At 49.1% G+C, this 11,633-nt stretch overlaps 1 protein-coding gene across 1 annotated transcript; it reads right to left on the bottom strand.

Moving 5' to 3' along the window:
* Positions 1 to 10,981: 10,981 nt before the first annotated feature.
* LOC103185872 (transmembrane protein 17-like) lies at positions 10,982 to 11,633 on the bottom strand. Its single transcript, XM_042337006.1, has one exon. It carries the CDS (start codon positions 11,629 to 11,631, stop codon positions 11,002 to 11,004), a length of 630 nt encoding a protein of 209 aa, XP_042192940.1. The 5' UTR covers positions 11,632 to 11,633; the 3' UTR covers positions 10,982 to 11,001.

The following is an 11,633-nucleotide window of genomic DNA, read 5'->3' on the forward strand; positions in this document are numbered from 1 at the left end:
AACCTTAGGCAAGTTTCCTTACTCCACACTCCTCTGTTTACCCAGCAGTAAGTAGTTGTTAGTCGATTGGCAGATCAATTTCCGGGGGTATTAACCCCTTTTTTAAAAAAAATAATTCCCACTCTCCCTTCACCTCGCTTCCTCGCTTGTCTCCTTCAAGACCCTCCTCTTCGATCATGCCTTCGGTCGCCCTCCCATCTCTCTGCCTTTCCTCACCTCTACCCCACCCCTCTCTCATGCTCGGGTCCTGACTGTCCTCCCAACATGAAAGGCGCTCTATAATGTAATTTTGTTGTTGTTTGTGGTTCACTGCTGTGCGCAATTGGTTGCCCCGCGTTTGTTCCAGAAAATATACAGTCGATTCACTTTACAGTATATTCTATGGAGCGCTTTGAGACGTTTCACAGATGTGATAAGGTGCTGTATCAAATGCAAGGATTATTATCATGTCAGGCATTTGAGCTCACAGTCCTGGCTGACACCCCAGTGAGGTTAGGATTGGGGGTACACTGTCAGAGGTACCGTCCTTCAGATGAGATGTTAAAACACTGTGTCTGTTCAGGTGGATGCTTCCCACTATCACCCCCACCCACCCACTCTGGGCTCCCAGTGCTGGGATGGGATCAGCCTCTGATGTATTAAGATGTGAGGAAAGACGTAAGATCAGATCTCTGCACCTGCTGCTCTTGTGTTGAACAATAATTTGTTTTGTATAAAATGTTTCCTTTCAATTCTCTCCCCATCACCGTACTTACGAGTCTCCAAACCAACAGAGTTCCATGTCTCTCAGCTACACGTGGAAATTCTGGGATGGATTGCACACTCTGTCCCTGGAGGGTCACATCCTGCTTGCTTAATTCCGGAAAGTATTAGGCGCAGGTTGACAAGAGTCGAGGCTTGGGGACCACAGAGTGTGTGTTGGGGTAACTGCTGGAGTCTAACCAGCTAAAACCGCATAGATGGCCATTGATATTGCTGTCTGTCAAGCTTTACTGCTATTTGTCCAGCTTGGACCACCCCAGCCATTAGGGCTTTGGCTTCCAGGGTTAACTGGAGATGAATCTGGTGATTCCCTGCCCCTGGTGATCTGTCTGCCCTTCCAAGGTCTGCATATGAGCCAGGCTGGATGTGCTATAATCAGCAGTGCCCTGGAATATTGTCATTGAAGTCCTGTATGTGCCTGTACATGTGGACATTAAAGATCCCACGGCACTATTTGAAAAGAGAAGGGAATTTCTCTCTCTGTGTCCTGGCCAACAATCCCCCAAATAAAATATGACTGGGTGTGCGCAAGTTGGCTGGCGCAGTTCACTGGCGTATTCGCCTACAAAACACACAGTTACTACACTTTACATTAAATCCTGTGAAGCACTTTGAAGCCATCTTGACGATATGTTAAGGAGCTGTGGCAAATACAAGGATTGTTATTGTCACGTCAGGAGGACATTTCAAAGAACTTCACAGGATTTACAGCGTAGTGACTGTGTTTGGAGGTGAAATAACACCCAGAGGTTGAGGTCAGAGGTGAGCAATGGCTGTCTAGGCAGACCCTGTGACTAACGTCCAGCCTCTCTTGCAGGTGACCCGAGCTCCAGCTGTGGCCCGGGGCCGGGGGCTGGGGTACCTGGAGCACATCTGTCAGCTGATGGAGAGGATCGCACAGCTACAGCAACACAACCTGCGACTGCAGCAACAGTTAGGCAGCACCCAGAGCCAACTCCAGCTCCGCACCGTCACCTCGGTAAGCAACACCACACCCCCCGCCACCCACCCCCGACCCTTCTCCATGGTAGCCTAGGGGGGCTAATTTCAGGGCCATCTCCCCCACTTTCTATGACAGGCTGCCGGGTGGAGGAGGGGTTGGGGAGGGGAGGGTGCTCGGAGCTGCACATTTCCTGTTTATTGCAATCACTGGGTGAGGAACATGGGCAGCGTGGGGCAGTACTGTACACACAGCCAAACCGCAGGCTGTCCCTCCCTCTCTTCCTCCCGGCAGCCTCACAGTTCGCTTCCTCTCCCAGCGATTTCTTCTCCAAACAGGAAGGATGGCTCGGAACCAGGAAAGTCCTGGGAATGAGCAACAGCCTGGCTTAGCCAGGAGTAATAGCACAATCATCATCACTGGCTCGGGCAGGGTTGTAGGGGGCAGTGTAGGACGGGCGGCGTGTTACTGTGCTTGGCGTGTTGCTCTGTGCCAGTGACATCAGTTTGGTGGCACTGTTGATGATATATAATAATAATAATAATAATCCTTGCATTTGATATAGCGCTTTTCACGTCGGGAGGATGTCCCAAAGCGCTTCACAGAACACACTGCAAAGTGAATTGACTGTATATTTGTGGGCGAACGCGGCAGCCAATTGCGCACAGCAATGTCCCACAAACAGTCGTAGATTGAAAATGACCAATTTATTATTGTTTTTGGTTTTGGAGGGATTATTATTAGGCTCTGTGTGGAGTAAGGAAACTTGCCCAAGGTTTCGCCCTCTGCCTGGAATTGAACTCAGGTCTCTCGCTTACAAAGATATGTGTTAGATATCAGAAAAGGTCACCCAGCATTCCGTTTAGGCAAAATCTGTTAAAGTCAAACTTTATTAGATTTATAAAGTTACACCATGGAGGGATTATAACAAATCAATGCTACCGTGGGATGAGACGTTCAGCAGCCGAAGTTCAAATCTGTCTTGTCTGGTTATTCAAGCTTTTGATCTGCCATCAAGTCTTCACTCGTGCTGCTCCGATCTTTTTCTTGCCCCTCGTTCTTTGTTCTCCCTGTCTTTATACCCTCATTCCACTCCCTCAAAACGTTCCACCAATCTCTTGGCAGTCATTTACAATCCGTTATTTTACATACCCTATCTTACATCATTCAATGGTTGGTGAATAGGTTACAATCCCTGATCAACATATCCAATCATACATTTCTTTCACCCCCTTTTTCTTCGTACTGATTCCATAGTTACCTGACCACATGTTACCTGACCACATGTTACCGTGACCGCTCACCCATTTTAACCGCTTGTTGGTATGCTAATTTTGCACACCTTATGCTAACAATACTCAATGCTCTTATGCATAACCCAACATATGATTTTCCTATTACAAGACGGGTCTGGATGAAGATGACCCTTCAGTACATTTGACCTCATCCCTCTGGAACACCCGCCTGACTTTTTAAACAAATCTGGTCCCAGTGACCAGGCCTGAATCACCCTTCCTGATAATCTGTTCCAGTCGTTAATTCCCCTCTGTGTAAAGAAACACTTCCTGGTGTTCTATCCTTAACTAATGACCTGGGTTTACTGTTTCAATCCCATTTACGATGTCAGCCTCTCTAAGATGTCTGGGTTCTCGTCTCTCCAGACTGAAGAGCTCGAGCTTGTCTAATCGTTGCTCACAGCTCATATTTCTAACACTGGGGATCATTCTCATTGCTCTCCTCTGCACCGTCTCTAGGACCTGGTGAGTACCTTATATCATGGTGATAAGAACTATATGCAGTATTCAAGGTGCGGCCTGACCAGAGAACTGTACAGCCTGACTGTGACGTCTGGGGATCTAAACTCAACTGATTTAGCAATCTAGCCTAGCGCCTGTTTACCATGTAATAATAATAATAATAACAATAATAATTATTATTGTTTACCATGTGTGTCGCTGCCTCACACTGTGTCATGTCTCCACAGGAGCTGTACCTCAGTCACTGTAGCTGTGGAGCTGCCAAGATTTTCCAAGCTTCGGAGCAGCTGGCTGATGCGGGGAACATGTCATGTGATGCCCTCCCACCGGGCCCTCGGGCAACAGTCCCCAGGAGACCCCGCACCCACACAGGTACCCCCTCCTCCCTCCCCATCACTACCTGCCTCTCCCCTCCCCCACCATTCCAACATAGTCACCAGTGTCCATGTGGCTCCTAATGACCCAGTGATGAATGCACTAATAGGGTTGGATAGAGCCACACAGACTAGCAGATCAAAGGGACAGGCTGGGCCACGCGACTGACCTGAGCTGCTCACCAGCACTGACACAGTGGGGACATGGGAAGGGATAACAGAGATTGTTTTTGGTCAGCCTGGTGTCTGATACACAAGGAATCCCATCACTGTGCTTAAAAGTCTCCAAACCAGAATGAGAATTCCATGTATGTCACTGACATCTGGAAATTCCTTGGTTCGGAATGAAATGCATACTCTCTCCCAAGAGAGATGTATCCTGCTTACCTAATTCCGGAGAGTATTAGACACAGGCAAGTTTCCCACTGCTTACTCAGCTAGGACCAACCTACCCGTTAGAGCTTTGGCTTGCAAGGTTAACAGGAGCTGAGTGGGATGACTCCCTGCTCCCAGTGACTGGTCTGTCACGCAGGCAGCAATGGGACTGCGGAGACCATTAGAGGGTGGGCCCGAGTCTGACATTCTGTTGGAGCCAGTTCATTTGATAACCCATGTGGGAATGGGGTTAGAGTAGAGAGCTCCAGCGGTTAGCGAGCACCAGTACAGACATGATGGGGAGCCAGCAGGAAATGGGGTTAAAGTAGAGAGGTGCAGTGGGGAGCACAGACGATGGGGGATAGTGTCCTGTATTGTGGTATGTATGTTCCTGTGAGTAGCTTTGTTATGTTGAGTGCTCTGCACTGGATGTTCTGTGTGTCTCTGTTTGAAGGTGAGGCACACGCAGAGCTCAGGAAGGACAGAGCATGTGGGAAGGAATCCTCCCGGGAGGCGTGTGACAACCTTGAGGGCAGACGCTCCACCTCCCAGCAACCCAGCCAGCTAGACCAAAGGGTGAGTGAGTAAGTGAGTGAGCCAGTCAGGGGGACACTGGGACACCCTACCCATTTTGGCTTGCAGGGTTAACAGGAGTTGAGTGGGAGGATTACCTGCCCTCAGTGACTGGTCTGCGCCTCCAAGTCCTGCTGATGAGCCAGGTTAGCTGTTCTGTCATCAGCAGTGCCCCGGAGTACTGCGGACCCGCCTGGCTCAAGAACCAGACTAGAGACCGGCACACAGGTTTGACTTGGTTCTGAAACCTTCAGCCACCTCTTGGTGTAAATTGGCTTTGTACCAAATGCAAAGATTATTATTATTTAACATAGCACAGAGCAACACAGAGCAGGAGTGAGGCAGCAGGGTAATGAACACTTAGCGTGTGAGAGCTGAGGTTAGTGCTGTGACTGTGTGTTTGTTGTGTCCAGCCAGAGACCAATCCCTGGAACAAAGAGCTGCTGACAACCACTACATCACCCAGGCCGGAGCAGAGCGTTTCCTCCAACAGGGAGATGAAACCCTCATATCCTCAACTACACAGGTACAGCACTTTGCGTGGGGCAGACGCTCCCTCTACACTGTCCTCCACACTCCCAGGTCAGTGACAGCACGATTTAGAGACCAAGTAAAGGTCTCTCTAGCATGAGAGACACAGTAAAGCTCCTTCTACATGGTCCATCCACGCTCCCAGGTTAGTGACAGCACGATTTAGAGACCAAGTAAAGCTCTTTCCACACTGCCCCGGGTTATAAGATATGTGAAGGTCGGGTGAGGATTGGGGCTATGACACCCCCACGGTTGATCCTTTCGCTGGCCCTCGGATTGTGGTCTTCCGCATGCGCAGTGGTGGTGAGTGGATGTCTCACGTCAGCCTGATCTTATTCCCTCATCTGCACCACACAGGACGGGGGTGTGAGCGGCAGCTCCCTGGTGATCACTCACTCCGCGAACACTTTAGGCACTCAATCCCTCCCTCTCTCACCACCCTCCACCCACCCCCACTGCCCCCTCGGGCCAGATGCTAATTCTCAGTCTTAAAATAGGACATTTTAAAGCGCTTCACTTTATCCTAAAGTGTAAATGCCTGTGTGTTTTGCAGGCAAACGTGGCAGCCAATTTGCACACCGCAAAGCCCCACAAACAGCCATGAAGGGAATGATCAATCTTATCTGGGGGATTGTTGGCCAGGACACTGAGAGAAAGAAATTCGCTTCTCTTGTCGAATAGTGCCGTGGGAACTTTTAACATCCACCTGAACAGGCCGACGGGACCTCAGTTCAACATCTCAACTGAAGGACGGCACCTCCAAGAATGCAACACCCCCCAGCACTGTACTGGAGAGCAAGGTTGGACTGTGAGCTCAGAGTCCCTTTGTGGGGCTTGAACCCACAATCTTCTGTCCAGAAATGAGAGTGAGCCAGGCTGAGGTGACACGCAACCCAACCCTCCCCTCCCCTCGCACAGGGAATCTCAGCCACGGATACTTTCTGAGGTACAACCAGTGTCCACTTCTCCTTCCCATCAAGAGAGGCCCTCAGCCTGACCAGGACACACACAGACACACACAACAACAAATTGCATTTATATAGCGCCCTTCACGCGATGTAGTGTCCTGGAGCGCTTGACAGTGGCGGAGTCTGACATTGAGCCAGGGGGAGAGGGAGGGAGGAGGTGTCCGTAAGCACGTTGAAAAAGGATGGTCTTTAGGAGGAATTTGAAAGTGGGGAGGGAGGGGGCAAGACAGAGGGATTAAGGAAGAGAGTTCCAGTGTTTTGGGGCGTAATGGCTGAAGGAACGGCCACCAATGATGGAGCAGAAGGGACGGGGGACAAACAGGAGGCCAGAGCCAGCTGAGCGGAGGCAGCGGATGATGGAGTGGGGGGTAAGCAGGTCGGATAGACAGAGAGGTCTGAGGGCAGGAAGGGATTTGAAAACGAATGAGAGCATCTTGAAATCGATCTGTTCAGTAGTAATTGGGAGCCGGTGGAGCCTGGCAAGGACTGGTGTGGGTGGGCATTTGGGCGGCGGAATTCTGTAGTAATTGGATTTTGTGTGTGGTGTAGCTGGGGGAGACCAGCGAGGGATTGGAATAGTCCAGCCAGGAAGTGACGAAGGCGTGGACGAGGGTTTCGGCTGCGTTGGAGCCTCTCACTGAACCCTCTTCCAGCAAATCTTCTCAGTATTATCACCACCTGTCACAGCGCTTCCCACCTCCCCAAACACACAACCGACTGGGAGGTAGGGGTGGGGAGAGGGGAATGATAACCAACTCTGCTGAGCAGAGACCAGGGCTGGCCCCTGGTTCCCCTCCGCCCCCCCCACACCACTGACCGACACTGGCTGACATTGGCGCTCCATGCATTCAGAAATAACAACACAAAGGACACATGGACACAGAACAGCAGTCGGTGTGAACGCATTCACTGTGTGTTGACTCGCGGCCAGCTCACAGACACAGGAACAAACTGATCCACAGTGAAAGGGTTTGTGGGAATTGATGATGTTGTTATTTGATCCACTGTTTGTGAGTGTGTGACCTGATGTATTTCCTGTGATTCTCAGTATTTCCTGTGCCAACGGTTATCAGCCGGAATGTCACATATTGAGACATTAATCCTAATGTAACCTAACAAAACCCATCCCAGGAGATGCACCGTGGCTATTTCTGTCAAACAATAATAGTAATCTTTGCATTTGATACACTGTCTATAACTTCAAAACATCTCAAAATGCTTCACAAAGTTACGTAAGTGACTATATGTTTTGTGGGTGATCTGGCAGCCAATTACGTACAGCAATGCCCCTTAAATAGCTATGGAGTGAATGACTGATTTTTATATGAGGAACTGTCACTGGGAGAACGAAACTCCCTTTTCTTTTTGAATAGTGCCGCGGGATCTTTAACGTCCACCTGAACAGGCACAGACGGGGTGTCAATTTCAAATCTCCTCCGAAGGATGGCACCTCCGATAATGTGACTCTCACCCAGCACTGCGCTGAGTGTCAGCCTTGACTGTGAGTTCAAAGTCTCTGAAGTGGAGCTTGAACCCACAACCTCCTGACTGTGAGGTGAGTGTGCGAGCAACTGAGCCGGGCATCGCTTCATTATATGTAACTAATGAAGGTCTGATTGTTTGTCTTAACTCTTTAAGGTCCGGTTCATGTCCAGCTCCACCTCACCACAAACACTGAGGCAAACACAATCTTCTCAATGTGACTATAATTCAATAAAATACTTCAATATTAAAGAAATAAATCCTGTTGTTCTCCATGTACTAAAAGAAAATACATATAGAGTCAGGTACTGTCCTGTCACCTCTGGGACTGGGTGTGAAAAAGGCCCAAACTCATCACAGCACAGAGAGCTCAGTGTGTTGGCTGTGGAGGAGTGAGGGTCAGACAGCCTCCGTGAGAGGGTGGGGAATCCCAACCCAGGACCTTGTGCTATGGATCTCAGTGCAGAATTGCCTGAAATTCATCAGTAAGTGTGACAGTCTAACCTGTGCTGTCACTGACTTGGGAGTCCTGGCTGGACAGTGTAGAGGGAGCTTTACTGTGTCTGTAACCCTGACTTGGGAGTGTGGACGGACAGTGTAGAGGCAGGGAGTGTTACTCTGTCTCTAACCCACGCTAGAGACAGTCACGGACACCCTAAGAGTTAAAAGTGTGAATCTTGTTTCTGGAAAATAAGCTGAGCTGCGTTCCCCGCATGGTCAAGGTTTCTCTGCCTTTTTCACATCGATATTCTCAGCACATTCCCAAGGGGGGAAGCAGCCACAATGTCTGTGCATCATTCCAACTCCACTTCCTCCCAGCACTGCTCAGGAATGTGGGCCAGAGGCCAGACTCCCATGACCAGAGAGCATTGACAATATGTGATAGCATGAGGCAGTACACGCCTTGGACAAATGTACCACATGCTGGGCACATATTGAGCCCACGCTCAGCTGTGACAGCGAGTCAGTCCATAGTCAGACCAAACAATATTCCAGAGTTCAATGGCGCTCCAGCACCCTGCGGAGAACAGATGTAGTGGGGAGACTGGATGTTTTCCGGGGGTAACTATGTGTTACGGGTGACTGTGGGTGTTACGAGGGTAACTGTAGGTGTTACGGGGTGACTGGGTGTTATGGGGTGATTGTGAGTGTTATGGGGTTGCTTGTGGGTGGGTATTATTAGGTGATTGGGTTGTGTTATGTGTGTGTGTGTTATGTGAGGAGATGTTTCTTTAAATTAAAATTATCTCCGTTTTCTCTTCACAATACCAAAAAAGGTTGAGATCAAGTGGGTCTTCAGCCCATTTGACGTCAGTTTCCCTGCTTATGGTTGGAGTCTTTCAGTGCCTTGGGACATCCTCCTGACGTGAAAGGTGCTTTACAAATGTAATTTTTGAGCCATTGGGAGCAGGGGTTCTTCCCACCCGGTGAGCCAAAGCCCTAATTGGAGGGTGGGCCTAGCTGGACAAGCTCTATGATTAGGGTTAGGACATTTGCCAAAAAATCCCAACAGTATTAATAGGGATCTTCTAATCACATCTTCCCACTGCATAATCTCCAGAATGGCAATTACTGGATTCCTCACAGCAAGATATTAATCTTTGCATTTGATATAGTGCCTTAGATCCTTTTTCTGCAACCTAGTCCCCTCAGCACCCCAATCCCAAATAAGCAAGTGAAGATCCAAATGGTGCATGTGTTGGGGGTTTGAGGTCATCCCAACACGCAGTGAATGGAAACCTGGTAATGTGCTTCCCTCTCGTGGTGAAATTAGGCAGAACAGACAGGATTCCCAGTTCAACGAGGCTCACACAGGGAACCTCAAACTTTGTCCGAGTGACCCTCCGTAACCTAAGAAAAATAACAAATATGCCACCCCATAGTTTACTAAGACAACACGAGGAACTGAAAATCTTTTACTTTGTAAGAATACGTGTGATAAAGTAGAAGGGCTTTGTTCAATATAATTATGATAAGTTATGATAAGAGAGTGAGTGACCCCCATAAAATGTCAAGAGTAAAAATTTTATTTCGTACAGGACCTTTCATGTTATCTCATGATTCTGTTCAGGCTGATTCAGATCAGGGCCTGCCATTTGTCCGTAGCCCTGTCAATCAGTCTGTATATTTCCTCTCCTCCTTCACTGTTGTCGCAGTGTCAGGTTACTTAAATTTGTGACCCTGCAGTGAAGTAAGGACTGACACAAATTATTCAATCAATTGATATTTATTAATACAAATTAGTAAAGAAATGCATATCAAAGTTATACGTTTCATCAAATTAATGCTTATGACAGGTTGGTAAAGTTCACTGCAATGAGATGATCAGACCAATACAGTGGCTTTGATGAGGAATCAGCTTGTTAATCAATGCTGATTATAGTACATCCCTCTTTGCTCGAGATTAGTTGCGGTTTGGCACTCCATTCTCTCTTCTCCGATATAACCCCAAAAATCTCTGGTTCTTTATACCTTTTTGGTCACATATGCCAGTCTGTTCAACGTGTTGTTAGAAACACCAGCTGCGAACCAGAGACAACCGTTATCAAAATTCCAACAGCTTGTTTCAAACAAGTCTTTGTCTGCCCACGACGATGTTGAAGAAAACTTTGTTCCGTAAACACGCTTCCACTTCCCTTAGCCTTCATGTACCTGCATCCTTCCTGAAGCAAACTAGTCCATGAGTCTTCGCGATTTTCCTTTGGTCAACTCAAGCAACCCAGAACTCTGGGATTGCTGACAGTGGGGATTGTTGTGGCGGGAAATGTGGTCGGGTTTAGTTGTTGAGAACTCCCTTCTCTTTCTGAATAGTGCAACGGGATTTTTAACATTCAGCTGGTCTCTTCTGAAAGATGGCATCTCCGACAATGCAGTGCTCCCCCAGCACTGTACTGGTACACTGTGTGTCTAAAGTCCTGACGAGGAACTCGAACCCACAACCTCCTTACCATGAGATGAGAGTGCTACCAACTGACTTCATCAACAACAATATACAACAACAAAATTACATTTGTATAGCGCCTTTCAAAACACTCTTCACATAAACATCTCAGAGCTTCACAGAGATGGTGCCTGGCACACAGTGTGTGTGTGTGTGTGTGGAGGGGGGAAGTGGGGAGTCCCTGGGAACAGGTGAAATGGAGAGATCTTACTTTTTTTTAAAAAGACAGCTGGGAAAGGTGGTCAGGCTGGGCAGGGGATCACATTGTGAGATGGGGCTGGGGGTGGGGGAGGAGGGGTCAGACAGGGAGCTGGGGGCCGGGATGGGCTCTCTCCTCCAGATGATCGAATTGTCGGAGATGGAAGCGTGACTGGAGTTGAGAGGCCATCTCCCTGAGGGCGAGGAAACCCGTCATCAGCTCCCCCAGAAACAAGGCCAAGTAGATACTGTTTAACGCCTTCTCAACGGGCAGCACCAGGAGCTTTTCATACAGGCACAGATAGAGCACCGCGGGCACCTGGATGAGGCAGGTCAGCAGCCAGAACCCAGCTAACTCCGGCACCTTCTCCTGCAGGTTTCCCATGTAGCCCAGATACATCCTGATTAGCTCCACCAGACTCACAATCACCAGGATAGCGATCTGCACCATCTGGAAATATCCCATCAGCTGCCAGAACTTCAGATGTAGCATGATGACAGTGCAGGACCACCAGAACGGGAAGTACCAGAGGTTGAAGTAGAGGATAATCTGCAGGCCCAGGTTCGAAACCAGGTTATCGTCGGCCGGCGGCTTCCTCTGGCCGGCCTGGGCCCCGCGCCGGCCCTCCCGCAGGAAGACGGTCTGGCTGAGCTCGCTGAGGCGGCGGCGGATGGGCTCCGGCAACGGGGAGGCGGCGGCGGCGGACGCCATGACACCCCCGGAAAGCATTT

Source organism: Callorhinchus milii, unplaced genomic scaffold, assembly GCF_018977255.1.
Source record: "Callorhinchus milii isolate IMCB2004 unplaced genomic scaffold, IMCB_Cmil_1.0 Scaffold7, whole genome shotgun sequence".
NCBI lineage: Eukaryota > Metazoa > Chordata > Chondrichthyes > Chimaeriformes > Callorhinchidae > Callorhinchus > Callorhinchus milii.

Bases quoted from the DNA above. Each gene is read 5' to 3' on its own strand.
- LOC103185872 (XM_042337006.1), bottom strand. From the start codon at position 11,631: ATGCTTTCCGGGGGTGTCATGGCGTCCGCCGCCGCCGCCTCCCCGTTG.